Source organism: Convolutriloba macropyga, chromosome 10 (assembly GCF_964194025.1).
Source record: "Convolutriloba macropyga chromosome 10, txConMacr16.3, whole genome shotgun sequence".
Taxonomy (NCBI): domain Eukaryota; kingdom Metazoa; phylum Xenacoelomorpha; order Acoela; family Convolutidae; genus Convolutriloba; species Convolutriloba macropyga.
In genome coordinates this window covers 11354377-11373446 of record NC_134477.1, presented here as the reverse complement: position 1 = coordinate 11373446, position 19070 = coordinate 11354377, and the positions used below count along the sequence as shown (strand labels likewise).

The window sequence follows — 19070 nt, the reverse complement described above, 5'->3', positions numbered from 1 at the left end:
TTAGTAAAGGGTAATATGGGAATGGGTAGATGACTTTGTTATTTTGTTATAAAGGGATTATCTTGCTAATCCCCTTCGTGGGAACAGCTTGGGTATCATGTTGTGAGGTGCGTCTTTGGAAATTGACATTAGTAGAGTGCAATATGGTAGGGGGTCAATGACCTTACTGATTTGTTTTTAAGGCACTATCTTGCTAATCCCCTTCGTGAGAACAGCTTGGGTATCATGTTGTGAGGTACGTCTTTGGAAATTGACATTAGTAGAGTGCAATATGGTAGAGGGTCAATGACCTTACTGATTTGTTGTTAAGGTACTATCTTGCTAATCCCCTTCGTGTGAACAGCTTGGGTGTCATGCTGTGAGGTACGTTATTGGAAATTTACATTATTAAAGTGAAATATGGTAGGGGTAATGACCTTACTAATTTGATATTAAAGCACTATCTTGCTAATCCCCTTCGTGAGAACAGCTTGGATATCATGTTGTGAGGTACGTCTTCGGAAATTGACATTAGTAGAGTGCAATATGATAGGGGGTCAATGACCTTACTGATTTGTTGTTAAGGCACTATCTTGCTAATCCCCTTCGTGTGAACAGCTTGGGTGTCATGCTGTGAGGTACGTCTTTGGAAATATACATTATTAAATTGTACTATGGTTGGGGGTCAATGACCTAACTGATTTGTTGTTAAGGCACTATTTTGCTAACCCCCCTCGTGTGAACAGCTTGGGTGTCATGCTGTGAGGTACGTTATTGGAAATTTACATTATTAAAGTGAAATATGGTAGGGGGTAATGACCTTACTAATTTGATGTTAAAGCACTATCTTGCTAATCCCTTTCATGTGAACAGCTTGGGTGTAATGCTGTGAGGTACATTTTCGAAAATCACATAAGTCGTACATAAGTTTAAATGAGTCCTCCTATCTAATTTAATATTAAAACATTACCTAACTAATCGTCTTCGTGTGAACAGCTTGGGTGTCATGCTGTGAGGTGCATCTTTTCAAATTTACATTATTAAAGTGCAATATGGGAATGCGTAAATGACCCCTTTTGTTATTAAGGGATTAAATTGCTAATCCCCCTCGTGTGAACAGCTTGGGTATCAAGCTGTGAGGTACATCTTTGGGATTTGAGGGAAATTGGGCTATACCTAATGTTAATACATAGGTACTTCCTTTTACCCCCCCTGATCTGCCTAACTATTACTACTTATATATATATATATATATATATATATATATATATATATATATATATATTAGACAATGTATATTAGAAAATGAAGAAGTAGAAATAACGTTTTTCGGAATTCGCCATTTTCTTTCCACACTCATTATTTTAAAAGTCCAATAATAAACATTATTTTTTTCGCTGATCCAGCTCCCTATTTTGTACCGGCTGCTTTAGTATGTTATATTTTGTTCCCGATGTTTCAATGATTAGACCCTGATACAAACGATACTTCCAGCATACAACAAGTCTTCCAGCAATAGTTGAGACACTTGAAAGTGGATCCCATGTGTATCAAATGGTTTCCCCCCTTTAATCTGTTATGGCTTTTGATTTAAATAAAGGAACCTAATTTAATTCAAATGGAGACAATTTATTATTATTTTTATAGAGTGATAACTCGCTTCTGCTCTACGGTAATAAAAATATAAATGTGTTCGATATGAAGTTCAGATTTTCCTTGATGTCAATACAATATCACTTACAATCTGGCTCAAGACATGGTGAAAATTTGAATATCGAGAAGTGGCGAACTTAGCAACTTAAGTTAAAACTTCGATATAAAACGAAAATTTTCTTACCTGATGTTTGGTGAAGTGAAATTGAATAATGGCTTCTAATTTGAACCGAATCGTCGATTCAAATTTGTTCATACCACAAGTTTATCAGTGTACATAAACTATAAATTTGTGTGATAGATTCGACCTTCCCACCACCAGATATGATTAGAAACCAACTCTCCGACCCTCCCAGTAGATAGAAATGACATGTTCTCAGGTATGGAGAACAATGTGCTAAGTGCAAAAAACTACACTAGTAATTGCCATATACGGCAAGGGGAAAAACTTGTTCACAACTAAGGTGTAAAATTTACCCATATCAGTTTATCTATATCTAGACGGATCTGTAAATTTTCATACTGATACGGACTATAAATACCTGTCAAATTTTGTACATTTAGGCCATTTTGAATTTAATTAAAAGCTACTTTGTAATCATCACTAATGCTGCGGAAGATAAAAATTTAATTCTAATTTTTACTTCAAAATGGACAACACTTACGACCCGTTGGTCTACCATCATTCAAATTTACAACAGACTTTTTAAAATTTTGTGCTTCTTCAACCTTCATTATTTGATATTCGATCATCACCTTTGTCAAGTCCTCAAACAAATGATTCACGCCTTCTCCCGTTTTTGATGACGTAATATACCATTTATGGAAGTTGTTGGTGTCACATATTGATTCGATGCTCGTTGGGTCTATAGTTCCTAAGTCGCATTTGGTTCCGACAAGTACACAGGGAAGGTCGTCTTCTAAAACTCGCAGCGACATCTCTCGCCATTCGGCTGTATTCGTAATTGAATTGTCGGCTCCTGCCAGACTAAAAGCCCAGAAAATTTTGTGTTTAAAAAGTGTTTATAAGGCAACCCTATGGAGTTGTACGACACATGTCACCCAATATGTCGAAGTATCCAATGCTATAAACTGAAGCCAGATCGAGGATTTCTGAATTTCAAAAAATATATTTAGGGTGAATTGAGTTCAAAAAAACCGCAAAACAATTGCATCTCATAGCAGTGAGTTTTTAAAGAATTTGAGCTGAAATAAGCGGTAAATTTTATAGGTTTTGCTGTTTTTAGCCGATAAATTTTTTACCCAAAAACTTTTTAACCCTGTAGAACCTATGCTTTTGATAGTCTTCCCTCTCAGGCTCCTGTGCTCTCTTCGATGCATGCGAGCTAAAGGGAGTTAGTTGCTATTAGTCGATTGACCTAACCACAATAATGGTGCTGTCTCATGTCCGGTGGTGGGGGAGAGATTAACCACCGTTCAGGTTATAGGCAGAGTTTTGTGGTAGCTAAACTGAACGAACCAAACTTTTAACCCTATATGGCTGGTTTTCAATCAACATTTTAGCACGTGATGTATAGAATGCGTCTACATAAATTCCATAGCAATCTTTTTACTATCTTAAATCAATTAGTGTGACATGATTGAAACAAAATTTCAAACCGAGCTGATTCTGTAACTTAGCAAATTTTAAAACAACAACCGAAGTTCCAATTAAATGACCGCCTCGGAATTTAACAATTTGCGTTACATTAAAATCAACAAAGTAGGAACAAAGCTTATATTTGAAGGTTTCGCTGACATTCAAAAGAGAGAACTCGAAAAATCCACTAATTGGAAGTGCCAATTAAAAAAGAACAAAGCTTAGTGTGAGCACCAAATTCTAACATTTAAGAACCAAATTATACTGCAGTTGTCCCACCGACATAAGCACGCATTGGACTCTATGCTATCTGAGGTTTACAAATTTAACCACCGGTTTAAAGAGAACGCAATTGTACAAGAGTGTGCTTCAAATCAGCGCATTCTATCGAACAATGTTCTAACCACCAGCACCGAATATGCAATTAAATTGCCTTCAGATTCTGACGTCAAAAGACGTATCTGCCAGATTAATCAACAACAAAGAAGATCTGGGCTAATTCTTAAGAGCGACAACTTTGAAATCCCCCAAAAAAACTTAACTACGAAGAAAGACGATGACTTCCTCTTTGATGATGGAAATATTCAACAGTGGGAAAAAAGATTCTGGTCTTGGGAACACAACTCAACTTGCAATTGCTCAGTGACAACAAACAAAATTTTGTTGATGGAACTTTCAAAAGCTGTCCGACAACTTCTATCAGATCTTTACATTGCATTGCCTCGACAATGAAATTTTAGTGACATGCAAATATGCATTGTTGCCGGACAAAAAAAACAGGACACATATGTGGCATTTTGGGAAAAACTTAAATAGTAGTTTACCAAAATGCGCCAATTATCGCTGCCAGAATTTGAAGCTCTGGATTTTGTTCCTCTCACAATGTGGAATGTGTATAATCGAACGATTGAGCACCTACCGAGAATCAAAAATGTGATAGAAGATTTCTAAAGGGTTTTTGAATCGATGCGTTAAATTAACGAGCCCGATTTTGGTTGGCGTGTTTTTCCGTGTTTTTTTAATCCGATTATCGCCGCAATTGTTTATTGTGTAAATATGTAATTTCCTAAGTTACTGAACTTACTTTATTTTGTATACAGAAGCGGAATGTGTAAAACTAGCCAATCAGCTTTTTTGGTAAGCTAATCTTATGCTTGGCTGTACGAAATTTTTGTTCCATATCAACGGTCCCTCGTTCCTCGGAGGAAAAGAGAAAGTTAGTATAGAAAAATTTAAAATACTTTGATTAGGGTAATAATGTGAACTATTCTTTCTGATAATTTATACTGCGGTAAAAAAAATTCGGTAAATTTTTGGGTATTCAACTCATTGTACTTTGTAATTGGGTAGTTCGTCCTGAGACCCAGAATAGTCTGGCTGTAGTTAATTATAGAAAAAACAGATTCATTTTTAGTGCGATAAACTCTTGACATAATGGAAAGTTTTCCATTGCACCGCTGGTGATGAATTCTTAAATTCCTACTAACCTCACAATCTTTGTACCATCAGAAAAAGAGTGCGAGCGTTTTGTTTTCAATTTTACTTTCTTGCCAATTTTCGTACTGATTTTTTTTCAAAATTGGTGTGTAAGGCTATCCAAAAATGTATTTGATAATACAATCACACTTTTTGTTTAAAAAATATACCTAAAAGTAACGATGACGGCGTTGGCATCTTTGAAGAAGTTTTTGGTGATCGAGTGATTTGTTCGGTATTGTCCAGAAATGTCCCAGAGCTGCAATCGGATCAACTCATCCCCCATTTGGATAGATTTAGACGTGAATTCGGCGCCAATCGTCATTTTGTACCGATCACTGAAGATACCTAAAAGGAAAATAGGGAAGCCAGTTGAAGTGGTAATCATAAACAAAAATCAGAATTCCGTCGGAAAATATTATCATATTTAGTCTACAGAAGAAACTTTGCTTATTTGTGGTTTACAATAAAAATATCAGCAGCTTGGGATGGCGTTAGGCTAATCGAGGCCGAATCTATCAGCGGCTACTTGCACCTACAGCTCGCATAATTGGTGAATTAATTTCCACCAATCACAATCGCGCAAATTTTGCGCGCTTGTTAAAATAACTAAAATTAGCATTTCAAAATTAATTATGCAATGCAAATAAGTTCATGCGATCATTTAACTGAAACATACTTTAAACCGACAGCTACTGAAGCCGAATTTTTACTCGGTTTCAAAAAAACTTGAATTAAACGCTATTATGACTTGAATCAGAATGTGAGATGACGTGTGAACATTTTTGAGGTAAGCGTGCTTCCATTTTGCTAGTTTATTAGACTTACCCTCAACAAATCTGTTGACTAAACATGTTTTCCCAGTCGATCCATCCCCGGCTACTGCTATTTTGAACTCCCGTGAACACATCGTATTCGAACCACCAAATCTATAACAAATTTATAACAAAAAATAAAGGATAACTTTAAATTGCCGTTCCGAATTCAAAACAGTCAAGATTAAATTTAGTTTACCAAAACATTGTTTATGAAATTTTTAATTATAATTTTTTTCTTTTGGTTCCGAGGTATCAACAAAAAACAAGTTCAATATGTAAATAAAATTACTCGGAAAAATTAGTAAGAATAACTTAAACTTTGTGTTTCAAATTTAAAACGAAATCAATTTTAACTACAGTTGGGCCTAATATTGAAGTATAGTCGGTCGCAATTTATGTTTTCACATCGAGCTTATTGTTTATATTGTTTATTTGTTGGTATAAGTTTATATGTTATATTAACAAGCATTGTCATTTTGACAGTTTCCTTCTGATATTTTGCAATATTACATCAGCTGGCCTTGAACTATTTAGTAATTAATATTTACCGCGAAAACAGTTATTTTGAATTTAGTGGCCGTAAATGTAAACAACATAAGCTTTAGAGTCGAGACATTCAATAGATTACAAAAATAGATGTTACGTCGAACTACCAGAATTTTACAATCCAAGCTCATTTTGTATCAAGGCAGAGTTTTTTGGGTCTTAAAGCAGTCTCTATTTCATTTAGTTGTTCTGATGGTCATTGGGGTGACCGGACAATAGATCGAAAGGACAACAGATCGAAAACAGAAAATTTGGGACAATAGATCGAAAATTAATCTCTGTTCTTATTGGTTGAAATTAAGCATTATTTGCGAGCTGCAATATAATTACCACGTTATGGCCATGCCTCGCGAGCCATGGCCATGCCTTAGCGGCCCGTGGGACTTGATATGAATCTATCACAACCGAACAAAATATCACAACAGAACATGTTATATGCTGTATAATAAATGAGCGCTCAAATCTGATTGGCCAATACTCTACTTGAGTAATTTAATTTTCGATCTATTGTCCCAATTTTCGTTTTCGATCTTTGTCTTTCGATCTATTGTCCTAGCACCGGTCATTGGGTGATAGTAAAAATAGCCAACTGACTTCAACTTGGGTGACCTTATAGGTCACTTCGGTTACCTTAGGAGGTCAACTGAGGTCAACTTGGTTTAAATTAGAGAATTTTTGTGAACTTGCGGGTCAACTATGGTCAATATGGATAACCTACTAGGACACATTGGTGACCTTGGTGTCCACTGAAGTCATTCTGTGGCAACGCTGGATCGTGCTTGCTTGCCCGCGCTTGGCGGGCATCCCTCTCTGAGCCGTGGTTGGTCATAGGAGGCGCTGCTGGGTCGGAAAAGGCACTAGTGGGTTGTCCGTACTCGCAGTGGGTACTGATGGGTTGTGCTGGCTCATGGCGGGTACTGCTAGTCGGTGCTAGCTCTTGGTGGGTACTGCTGTGCTGAGTTTTGCTCATTTCACGTTTTCATTTTTACTGTATTTGAATCTAATTTCACAGTTTATCAGTATCAAACCATTGTTTTAAGAGAAGAAAGTGTTTTCAAGCAACAAACAGAAATATCTCAAACTACCTGAGCACGACTTACATTTTTGCTGCTATATTGAATTAGGATACTTTAATACAGTTTTTGTCATATTTGATTTCTCTATCTAGTTTTCATTGTCACTTCATTTTGGATCGCTGTTGGACCAACTGAATTTCAGTCTCAATAATCGGTCGAACCTTCTGTGTTGCCAGCCGTTAGTCAATAATTTACGGGACTAAAAGTTATCTTACGGTTTAACATGTTGCCACGAGAAGGAAAACAATCATATTTCCGTCACTGTTAGTTATCACATCACTCATTGTCCTTCATGATTGGTGGGCATTGAAAATGCTCCTGGTGTCTTTGAAAACTGCTGTTGGCTGTTTTGCTGTTTTTTTTGTTTTACGCTGATTCAGGTGGAGTGCCGTAATTGTAGCTCTTGATGATGTTGCAAAGAAGTTCATTATTCTCCACTCTGCTAGCCTTGTTGATAATTTTGTTCGGCTCAATCGTATCAGGACTGATTCACTTGTTTTTTTTAGATGTTTTAATTGGCAGGTGTTGACACGTTAATTAGAAGCTTGGGATGTGCAAATTCACGGGGAGTGGGAATGTTCAGTTAATAATAATAATAATTGTGGTTTCTGTGTAATCGCAGTCACTATGAATTGTTATCTGGTTTTTCAAAACCTTTGTTTGGTTTTTTTTCAATTCCTTGGTTTGCCACGTGTCATTTTTCCTCTCGATTTTCTGTTTTTAAATCAATATTTATGCTTTACAAGAATTACGACAATTTTGTGGCAAATAAATTTGGACAACTCTTACAAAATCTTACAAAATAGCCATCTGTTTTTCACCAGGGACTATATTTCCAGTATCGGCACGATTGATGAAGAGTTTAGTGAAAGCTATCAACTATCATTAGGGTAACCACTCCTTTCGAGTTGATCTTTCACATTGAACTAGTGGCCCTCCTTTTAAACTACAGTTAGTTAAAAATGTCATTAAAGTTTTTATCAGTGTATTAAGTTGAAAGGAGGACAACAGATAGATCTCCAATTTTAGCACGTGATGTATAGAATGCCTCTACATAAAATCCATAGCAATCTTTTTACTATCTTAAATCAATTAGTGTGACATGATTGAAACAAAATTTCAAACCGAGCTGATTCTGTAACTTAGCAAATTTTAAAACAACAACCGAAGTTCCAATTAAATGACCGCCTCGGAATTTAACAATTTGCGTTACATTAAAATCAACAAAGTAGGAACAAAGCTTATATTTGAAGGTTTCGCTGACATTCAAAAGAGAGAACTCGAAAAATCCACTAATTGGAAGTGCCAATTAAAAAAGAACAAAGCTTAGTGTGAGCACCAAATTCTAACATTTAAGAACCAAATTATACTGCAGTTGTCCCACCGACATAAGCACGCATTGGACTCTATGCTATCTGAGGTTTACAAATTTAACCACCGGTTTAAAGAGAACGCAATTGTACAAGAGTGTGCTTCAAATCAGCGCATTCTATCGAACAATGTTCTAACCACCAGCACCGAATTTGCAATTAAATTGCCTTCAGATTCTGACGTCAAAAGACGTATCTGCCAGATTAATCAACAACAAAGAAGATCTGGGCTAATTCTTAAGAGCGACAACTTTGAAATCCCCCAAAAAAACTTAACTACGAAGAAAGACGATGACTTCCTCTTTGAAGATGGAAATATTCAACAGTGGGAAAAAAGTTTCTGGTCTTGGGAACACAACTCAACTTGCAATTGCTCAGTGACAACAAACAAAGTTTTGTTGATGGAACTTTCAAAAGCTGTCCGACAACTTCTATCAGATCTTTACATTGCATTGCCTCGACAATGAAATTTTAGTGACATGCAACTATGCATTGTTGCCGGACAAAAAAACAGGACACATATGTGGCATTTTGGGAAAAACTTAAATAATAGTTTACCAAAATGCGCCAATTATCGCTGCCAGAATTCGAAGCTCTGGATTTTGTTCCTCTCACAATGTGGAATGTGTATAATCGAACGATTGAGCACCTACCGAGAATCAAAAATGTGATAGAAGATTTCTAAAGGGTTTTTGAATCGATGCGTTAAATTAACGAGCCCGATTTTGGTTGGCGTGTTTTTCCGTGTTTTTTTAATCCGATTATCGCCGCAATTGTTTATTGTGTAAATATGTAATTTCCTAAGTTACTGAACTTACTTTATTTTGTATACAGAAGCGGAATGTGTAAAACTAGCCAATCAGCTTTTTTGGTAAGCTAATCTTATGCTTGGCTGTACGAAATTTTTGTTCCATATCAACGGTCCCTCGTTCCTCGGAGGAAAAGAGAAAGTTAGTATAGAAAAATTTAAAATACTTTGATTAGGGTAATAATGTGAACTATTCTTTCTGATAATTTATACTGCGGTAAAAAAAATTCGGTAAATTTTTGGGTATTCAACTCATTGTACTTTGTAATTGGGTAGTTCGTCCTGAGACCCAGAATAGTCTGGCTGTAGTTAATTATAGGAAAAACAGATTCATTTTTAGTGCGATAAACTCTTGACATAATGGAAAGTTTTCCATTGCACCGCTGGTGATGAATTCTTAAATTCCTACTAACCTCACAATCTTTGTACCATCAGAAAAAGAGTGCGAGCGTTTTGTTTTCAATTTTACTTTCCTGCCAATTTTCGTACTGATTTTTTTTCAAAATTGGTGTGTAAGGCTATCCAAAAATGTATTTGATAATACAATCACACTTTTTGTTTAAAAAATATACCTAAAAGTAACGATGACGGCGTTGGCATCTTTGAAGAAGTTTTTGGTGATCGAGTGATTTGTTCGGTATTGTCCAGAAATGTCCCAGAGCTGCAATCGGATCAACTCATCCCCCATTTGGATAGATTTAGACGTGAATTCGGCGCCAATTGTCATTTTGTACCGATCACTGAAGATACCTAAAAGGAAAATAGGGAAGCCAGTTGAAGTGGTAATCATAAACAAAAATCAGAATTCCGTCGGAAAATATTATCATATTTAGTCTACAGAAGAAACTTTGCTTATTTGTGGTTTACAATAAAAATATCAGCAGCTTGGGATGGCGTTAGGCTAATCGAGCCGAATCTATCAGCGGCTACTTGCACCTACAGCTCGCATAATTGGTGAATTAATTTCCACCAATCACAATCGCGCAAATTTTGCGCGCTTGTTAAAATAACTAAAATTAGCATTTCAAAATTAATTATGCAATGCAAATAAGTTCATGCGCTCATTTAACTGAAACATACTTTAAACCGACAGCTACTGAAGCCGAATTTTTACTCGGTTTCAAAAAAACTTGAACTAAACGCTATTATGACCGAATTCAGAATGTAAAATGACGTCTGAGCATTTTTGAGGTAAGGGTGTTTGCATTTTGCTTTTTTTATTAGACTAACCCTCAACAAATCTGTTGACTAAACATGTTTTTCCAGTCGATCCATCCCCTGCTACTGCTATTTTGAACTCCCGTGAACACATCGTATTCGAACCACCAAATTTATAAATTTATAACAAAAAATAAAGGATAACTTTAAATTGCCGTTTCGAATTCAAAACAGTCAAGATTAAATTTAGTTTACCAAAACATTGTTTGTATGAAATTTTTAACTATAATGTTTTTTTCTTTTGGTTCCGAGGTATCAACAAAAAACAAGTTCAATATGTAAATAAAATTACTCGGAAAAATTAGTAAGAATAACTTAAACTTTGTGTTTCAAATTTAAAACGAAATCAATTTTAACTACAGTTGGGCCTAATATTGAAGTATAGTCGGTCGCAATTTACGTTTTCACATCGAGCTTATTGTTTATGTTGTTTATTTGTTGGTATAAGTTTATATGTTATATTAACAAACATTGTCATTTTGACAGTTTCCTTCTGATATTTTGCAATATTACATCAGCTGGCCTTGAACTATTTAGTAATTAATATTTACCGCGAAAACAGTTATTTTGAATTTAGTGGCCGTAAATGTAAACAACATAAGCTTTAGAGTCGAGACATTCCATAGATTACAAAAATAGATGTTACGTCGAACTACCAGAATTTTACAATCCAAGCTCATTTTGTATCAAGGCAGAGTTTTTAGGGTCTTGAAGCAGTCTGTATTTCATTTGGTTTTTCTGATGGTCATTGGGTGATAGTAAAAATTTTGATTTTGAGTACTAAAGTTGACCCGTTGAAGCCCTAAGCACGCCAATGCGAGTGCAACATCACGTGCCTCTATAATTCAGCTATTGCTTTCACAGATTTAATTTTGATCGTGCACTCTGAAGCTTTCTTGTGTATTATTACACGATTGTTAGTGTAAAAAAGGACGATGAAATTTCCAACTTGGACTCTAGATTATAGTCCATTTGCTTCTGGGGTTCAGTCTTGACAGGTATTCTTGGACTAGCCTGCTTCATATTTCTTCCAGTCGTTGCTTTATCTAAATCCAATTTTTTCTACAAAGAGCAGTTCTCGTTGAATATACAGGCTGGGATGTTGGTACAGGCTCAAACAAACACAGCATTTGTGGTCAGCCGATCCTCGTTTTCGTTGCCACTTCATACGTAGGTCAAAGCGCGCACCTCGACTGAAAATTCTGTTTTTGTGACGATTGTTGAGAAGAAGTTACAGCCCAATCTGGCGGATACCAGATTCAGGAGAAGGCTGGTTTCAATATCTGCAAACCTCTCTCATTAGCTACCAAAGTGAGGAATTCAGGGACGAATCGCCATTCAATTAACTGGTTTAGCAAGTTGTCTGTGATAATATCATTGTCCAGTTGCATGACTGTCATCGGGTTTGTTTGCGGGCCCACAGAAAGTTGTTTCCATCAACAAAAGGGCAATGCATAGCTGTCATGAAAGTTGATAAGTCGAGGTCCGTTTGTGTGGTGACTTTTGGGACATATTTTGGTGACTTTGGAGAGCCAACTGACTTCAACTTGGGTGGCCTTATAGGTCACTTTGGTTACCTTAGGAGGTCAACTGAGGTCAACTTGGGTTAAATTAGAGAATTTTTGTGAACTTGCGGGTCAACTATGGTCAATATGGATAACCTACTTGTACACATTGGTGACCTTGGCGTCCACTGAAGTCATTCCGTGGCAACGCTGGATCGTGCTTGCTTGCACGCGCTTGGCGGGCATCCCTCCCTGAGTCGTGGTTGGTCATAGGAGGCGCTGCTGGGTCGGAAAAGGCACTAGTGGGTTGTCTGTACTCGCAGTGGGTACTGATGGGTTGTGCTGGCTCATGGCGGCTAATGTTAGTTGGTGCTAGCTCTTGGTGGGTACTGCTGTGCTGAGTTTTGCTCATTTCACGTTTTCATTTTCACTTTATTTGAATCTAATTTCACAGTTTATCAGTATCAAACCATTGTTTTAAGAGAAGATTGTGTTTTCAAGCAACAAACAGAAATATATCAAACTACCTGAGCACGAATTACACTTTTGCTGCTATATTGAATTAGGATACTTTAATACAGTTTTTGTCATATTTGATTTCTCTATCTAGTTTTCATTGTCACGTCAATTCAAATCACTGTTGGACCATATGAAAATAATTCTGAGAATAATCGGTCGGAGCTTCTGTGTTGCAGCCATTAGACAATACCTTACGGGACTAAAATTTATCGTACAGTTTAACTTGTTGGCACGAGAAGGAAAACCTTCATGTTTCCGTCACTGTTAGTTATCACATCACTCATTATCCTTCAAGATTATCCTTCTGGTGTTTTTTTTGTTACGATTCAGTTGAAGTGCCGAAACTGTAGCTCTTGATGATGTTGCAAAGAAGTTCATTATTCTCCACTCTGCTAGCCTTGTTGATAATTTTGTTCAGCTCAATCGTATCAGGACTTATTCACTTGTTTTTTTAGATGTTTTAATTGGCAGGTGTTGACACGTTAATTAGAAGCTTGGGATGTGCAAATGCACGGGGAGTGGGAATGTTCAGTTAATAATAATAATAATTGTGGTTTCTGTGTAATCGCAGTCACTATGAATTGTTATCTGGTTTTTCAAAACCTTTGTATGTTTTTTTTTTCAATTCATTGGTTTGCCACGTGTCATTTTTCCTCTCAATTTTCTGTTTTTAAATCAATATTTATGCTTTACAAGAATTACGACAATTTTGTGGCAAATAAATTTAGACAACTGGCTCTTACAAAATAGCCATCTGTTTTTCACCAGGGACTATATGTCCAGTATCGGCACGATTGATGAAGATTTTGGATCTTTTCCGTTTGTGCCCCCCCCCCCCCCCCCCAGCTTAGTGGGTGCATATTATTTGCAACCCCCAGACGCACGTGCAATATTTTTACATAATGATTTACTATGTAATGACATGTGCTGTCACTGGGGGGAGCATAACGTACTGGGGGGCACAAACGGAAAAGATCCAAGAGTTTAGTGAAAGCTATCAACTATAATTAGGGTAACCACTCCTTTCGAGTGGATCTTTTACATTGAACTAGTGGAACTCCTTTTAAACTACAGTTAGTTAAAAATGTCATTAAAGCTTTTATCAGTGTATTAATTTGAAAGGAGGCCAACAGATAGATCTCCAATTGTGTACAGGTAAACAAAATTTTGATTGAATCGTGATTATGTCGACTATCGAAGCTTTTATATTATTCAATTGTTCAAGTTGAAATAAAAACTAACCGAATGTTTTTTGTCAGTGTTTTATTCGAAATCATTGCTATGGTTAATCGCAATTATAGAAGCTATAGACTATCACGTGACCATCTGAACAAAAATAAACATGCGGATGTTTTTTCTCAACAGGTTGACGAAATGCCATTGATCGAGTGTGAATAAAGAGAGGTTTTATTTAAGAGCTTAAACGCACTTAAGTAGAACATCATTTCTGTGAGATATAAACCAATAAATTTCATTTCATTAACAGGTGGACGAAATCATGGTCATAATCGAGCGTGACTCAGTTGAAGTTGCAAAGACAGAGAAGATTGTGAAAGCGGACGAGGCAGTGGCCAATGAACAGGCCAAGGCAGCCCAGGCTATAAAGGACGAGTGCAATGCCGACTTGGCCGAAGCCATGCCCATTTTGGAAGCAGCTCTTTCTGCTCTGGACACTTTGACACAGAATGTTAGTTTCCAATAATTGTTCTGACCCTCACTTTAGTGGGGAGGGAGGAACTATATACTCAACTGGGTTTTTTGTTCAGTCAATTTTGGCCGATCGATATATTCATCGTACAGAATTGTGAGTGGTATCATTAAAAAGCACGTACATCCTAGAATATGGAATTAAAAAGATTTTTTCGATTTTTGTTTTTTACAGGGAGTTATCGAGTATTAAAGTTTTGTGAACATTCAACTGTTTTTGTTCACATTTTCAGTAATTTTTGCTAAAATTTGGCACAATTTCGGTAATATAATTTAAAATAAGTTTAAATTTTTGAACGGCAGTGTTTTTGTTACCGTTAGAAATAGAAGAGCGTGGCTAAATTGTTTTTATGAAGTTTATTGGCTAAAATATTCGATAAAATTTTCAAAATTTGAACTTTTTCCATCAAAAATTGGCACAAAATATGCTTTTTTGGTCCACTTTGATAAAGTTTGCCAGACGTAGTGACCTAGAAGCTTTAAAATAGACTACCTAACCTCCAAAAGAGCGCTAGCTGAATTTAGACACCATCTGAAAGTCTTCTGGAATTAAAATTTAGCTGTTTTTTGCATATTTAACTCGATAGTTAAACAAAATGCATCGTTGTTTTTTTTAATATTTGAAGAATTTCACTCAACAATAGCTCTAATTCGCAAACACTTGGAATACCTGGGCGTTTTGTTGGGCGTGCGGCAAAATCGGGGATAGCTTCGATATTATCATGGATTCCTAGAATCAGAAACTTTCAATTTTTATTTTAGTGCTGCCTTCTTTCAAAAAATTTTGCTTTTGTTCTCTTAACGTAAATGATTGACAAAAATTTTTATTCACGGCTCCATTAATGACAGCTCCCACTTAAGTAAACATGAAGTTAAATGTAGATAGAGTCTGTTTTCAGAGAGCCATAGGGTTTTTATGGCTTTGAGGAATGTGTTTGTTTTAAGGAAATTTCAGTGATTTTTTTTGAAGTTGTCAATTTCTTATATTATTTTAGTCAATTTTTGCGTAATCTCAGTAAATACAGGCCAAACCTTCTTCCCTAAAGAGTACAATCTAATTTTGTGGCGGACTGTTTTAACGGAAGAGTTTCTTGCTTTTGGTACTACAAAATTTTATGATACAAAATTTTATGATTTTTGTGCATAATTGCCCATTTTTGCAGTTGTTTTTGTTTCTTCCTTAAATTGTCACAATAGTTAACAGTCTAACTGAAAAAAGCTTCACAAAATTTGGAAGTGAAATTTTTTTTTGATTTTCGTTTTTTACAGGGAGTTATCGAGTATTAAAGTTTTGTGAACATTCAACTGTTTTTGTTCACATTTTCAGTAATTTTTGCTAAAATTTGGCACAATTTCGGTAATATAATTTAAAATAAGTTTAAATTTTTGAACGGCAGTGTTTTTGTTACCGTTAGAAATAGAAGAGCGTGGCTAAATTGTTTTTATGAAGTTTATTGGCTAAAATATTCGATAAAATTTTCAAAATTTGAACTTTTTCTATCAAAAATTGGCACAAAATATGCTTTTTTGGTCCACTTTGATAAAGTTTGCCAGACGTAGTGACCTAGAAGCTTTAAAATAGACTACCTAACCTCCAAAAGAGCGCTAGCTGAATTTAGGCACCATCTGAAAGTCTTCTGGAATTAAAATTGAGCTGTTTTTTGCATATTTAACTCGATAGTTAAACAAAATGCATCGTTGTTTTTTTTAATATTTGAAGAATTTCACTCAACAATAGCTCTAATTCGCAAACACTTGGAATACCTGGGCGTTTTGTTGGGCGTGCGGCAAAATCGGGGATAGCTTCGATATTATCATGGATTCCTAGAATCAGAAACTTTCAATTTTTATTTTAGTGCTGCCTTCTTTCAAAAAATTTTGCTTTTGTTCTCTTAACGTAAATGATTGACAAAAATTTTTATTCACGGCTCCATTAATGACAGCTCCCACTTAAGTAAACATGAAGTTAAATGTAGATAGAGTCTGTTTTCAGAGAACCATAGGGTTTTTATGGCTTTGAGGAATGTGTTTGTTTTAAGGAAATTTCAGTGATTTTTTTTGAAGTTGTCAATTTCTTATATTATTTTAGTCAATTTTTGCGTAATCTCAGTAAATACAGGCCAAACCTTCTTCCCTAAAGAGTACAATCTAATTTTGTGGCGGACTGTTTTAACGGAAGAGTTTCTTGCTTTTGGTACTACAAAATTTTATGATACAAAATTTTATGATTTTTGTGCATAATTGCCCATTTTTGCAGTTGTTTTTGTTTCTTCCTTAAATTGTCACAATAGTTAACAGTCTAACTGAAAAAAGCTTCACAAAATTTGGAAGTGAAATTTTTTTTTGATTTTATTTCATATGGTTTTAAGGGCTGCGGCACCATTCTCTTGCGGAATTATTTAGTAGTTTTTTATTTTTGCCCTCTGTTTGTTGTTAATTTTTGTTCTCGTATGCCAAATATTTGTTAAAGAAAGGTCTCAGTGGCCAAATAGAGATAAATCATTGAACTTAATAGCTGATATCGGTAAATAGCTTATGGTTTTAGTGACTTTCAAATTAAATTCCTAAAAAGAGAGTAATAGTATTCTTCAACTGATCCCTTTGTGTTCAGATTCGGGTTTCTTTTCTTATTTTACAATGTTGTATCGTTTTCGTAACTTCGCATTATTTAGAGCTCTTTTTAATGTTTTGTTGAAGCAAACAATAAATTCTCTGTTGCTTAAGCGTTTTGACTGATGTCATCAGGGCTTAAACAATTTGTTTCAGAAGAATTTTGTGAAATTTAAATACTTTTCATTTTTTGTGGTTCTTTTTGCTGTCAATTTGTGGTAGTCGCTTTACAAAAAAGACTTAATGATGATCAAACAAGGCGCAAATGAAGATTTTATGTTCTCCTGGTTATTTTTTTTTAAATCTTAATGGTTTAAACAATGTGGTTTCGTAAAACAATGTGGTTCAGCTTTTTTAGTTCAGCTTGTACTTAATGTTATTTTGTAGTCCTCTGATTTAGACTCAATAATAAAAAGCGCAATTAGTTTTCCAATTAATTGCAAGACAAACTGTCTACTTTTTGAGTCGAAAGTTTTTATTGTCTATGAATTTTGAAAATATTTGTTCTTTTTTTAAAAAAAAAGACAATAGATTTATGAGAATTGCCAATCTCAATTCTGTTAACTTGTTAACTTGTAGCTTAGTATCTCTAAGGACAGGTCACGTCATTTATCTATTGATATACAATTTGTTCTTCATAATGGTTTTATTTTCCTCAAATGGTCTTTTTACTTGGTACAAACAGTTTTCATAAAATATTGGTGATATTTGCATATTCGCCCCTTTTTTGTAAGTTTTTGTTTTCTTTTCACATTATTTCAATAATGGGTATCATCTGATTCGCAATTTTTTTTCTTTTTAATAAAACGCAATTGACGATTTTCAATGTTTTTAATAAACAGCTAAATGTTAATTGGCTGGGACATCGTTTTCGTTCAAAACTTTTCGTGCAAATTTTTCGTGTAATTTTTTCCTTTTTGCCTGTGTTCGTCGTTCTTTTTGCAGTCGTATGACATATCCTGTATAGTGAAAGGTTTCAATCGCTCTCTGTCGAGGTAAAAAGAATCTTTAAATGATTTGATTTGATGTATAATGTTTCAAGTCAGTTCGAAACTTATTCTTTTCAAAAAAGCAACGTTTTATTAAATTTTGCCCTTTTGCTCATTTCTTGTCGACTTGTTACCATGTCGCATTGAGGATAAGTTCCATATTTTGTTCTAATAAAGTACATGTTAACCTTCTTAGTATAATTTTTATGTGATGCCATCTTGATTTGGTTATTGATGATTTTCAAAAAATGGACAGGAGTTTTGGTCGTAATTAATATTTGAAACTATTTGATTTTTATCGCCGTTTTTTCTCGTAGTCATTTTATGGTAGTCACAGGTATCATAGGCCCTCTAATGTAAATTTGTTCATTTATTAGTTTGTTGAACGACATTTTGCTGTGTTAATTTTTTTTATCTCTTCCTCATTTGGTAGAGAATTAAGTGAAAATGTAGATGAGCGGGGTCGGAACTTAATGTGCGAATGCACATTACTGAGCCTCCTTGTTTCAGGTTCCCTTGACGAACTCCAACGGTTGTAAGACCTTGAACGGTTATTGCAACAAGGCGGCTCGGTAATGTGCGATTGCAAATAAAAAGTTCCGACCCCGCTCATCCACAATTTTGGCATAATTGTCTACCAAGTGAGGAACAGAAAGAAAAACACAAAAAATTCAAGTATTTTTCAAAAAAAAACTGGTGTATGAACGAAAAGATAGCCTCCAAAGCAAACTCAGTGGAGTAAAAAAATGACGCATTAGATTGATGAGATATGCCGATATTAAGAAAGCGAGTGAAGACGAACGCCAAAATCAAACAACCACGACAACAAACATAAATTACATCAAAAAATTATGTCCGTTTTAAAAAACAAAACTTAATAACAAAGTCAAAATAGCGTCAGATAAAACTGAAAATAAACAAACTAACTTGTAATTCACCAGGAAACAATGGTTTTTCACCAGTTCATAATAAGGCTTGGTAACAATTAGACAAAAAAGAACAGAAACTTTAAAGTTAGAAAATTCGCTGAATTTAAAAAAAAAACAATTAATTTCAAATTAATGAAAACCATTAGGAATCAACTAAAATATCCCATAGTTTTACAATTACCATTGCTTCTATTGAAGGAAATTAAGAACTCCTGGTATTCAATTTTTTACGCAGTTACAAGAAGAACAACAAATAGACAATAAACT

The 19070-nt window shown here is 35.1% G+C and overlaps 1 protein-coding gene and 1 pseudogene across 1 annotated transcript; one reads left to right on the top strand and one right to left on the bottom strand.

The window, feature by feature from the left end:
- LOC142348566 (dynein axonemal heavy chain 7-like) overlaps window positions 1–19070 on the top strand; it is a 460211-nt pseudogene that overhangs the window by 336345 nt on the left and 104796 nt on the right.
- On the bottom strand, window positions 2244–5672 carry LOC142348283 (ras-related protein Rab-32C-like). Its single transcript, XM_075399578.1, has 3 exons — window positions 5537–5672; window positions 4879–5056; window positions 2244–2620 (listed from the first exon to the last, which is right to left on the bottom strand). Exons 1-3 carry the CDS (start codon window positions 5616–5618, stop codon window positions 2278–2280), a joined length of 603 nt encoding a protein of 200 aa, XP_075255693.1. The 5' UTR covers window positions 5619–5672; the 3' UTR covers window positions 2244–2277.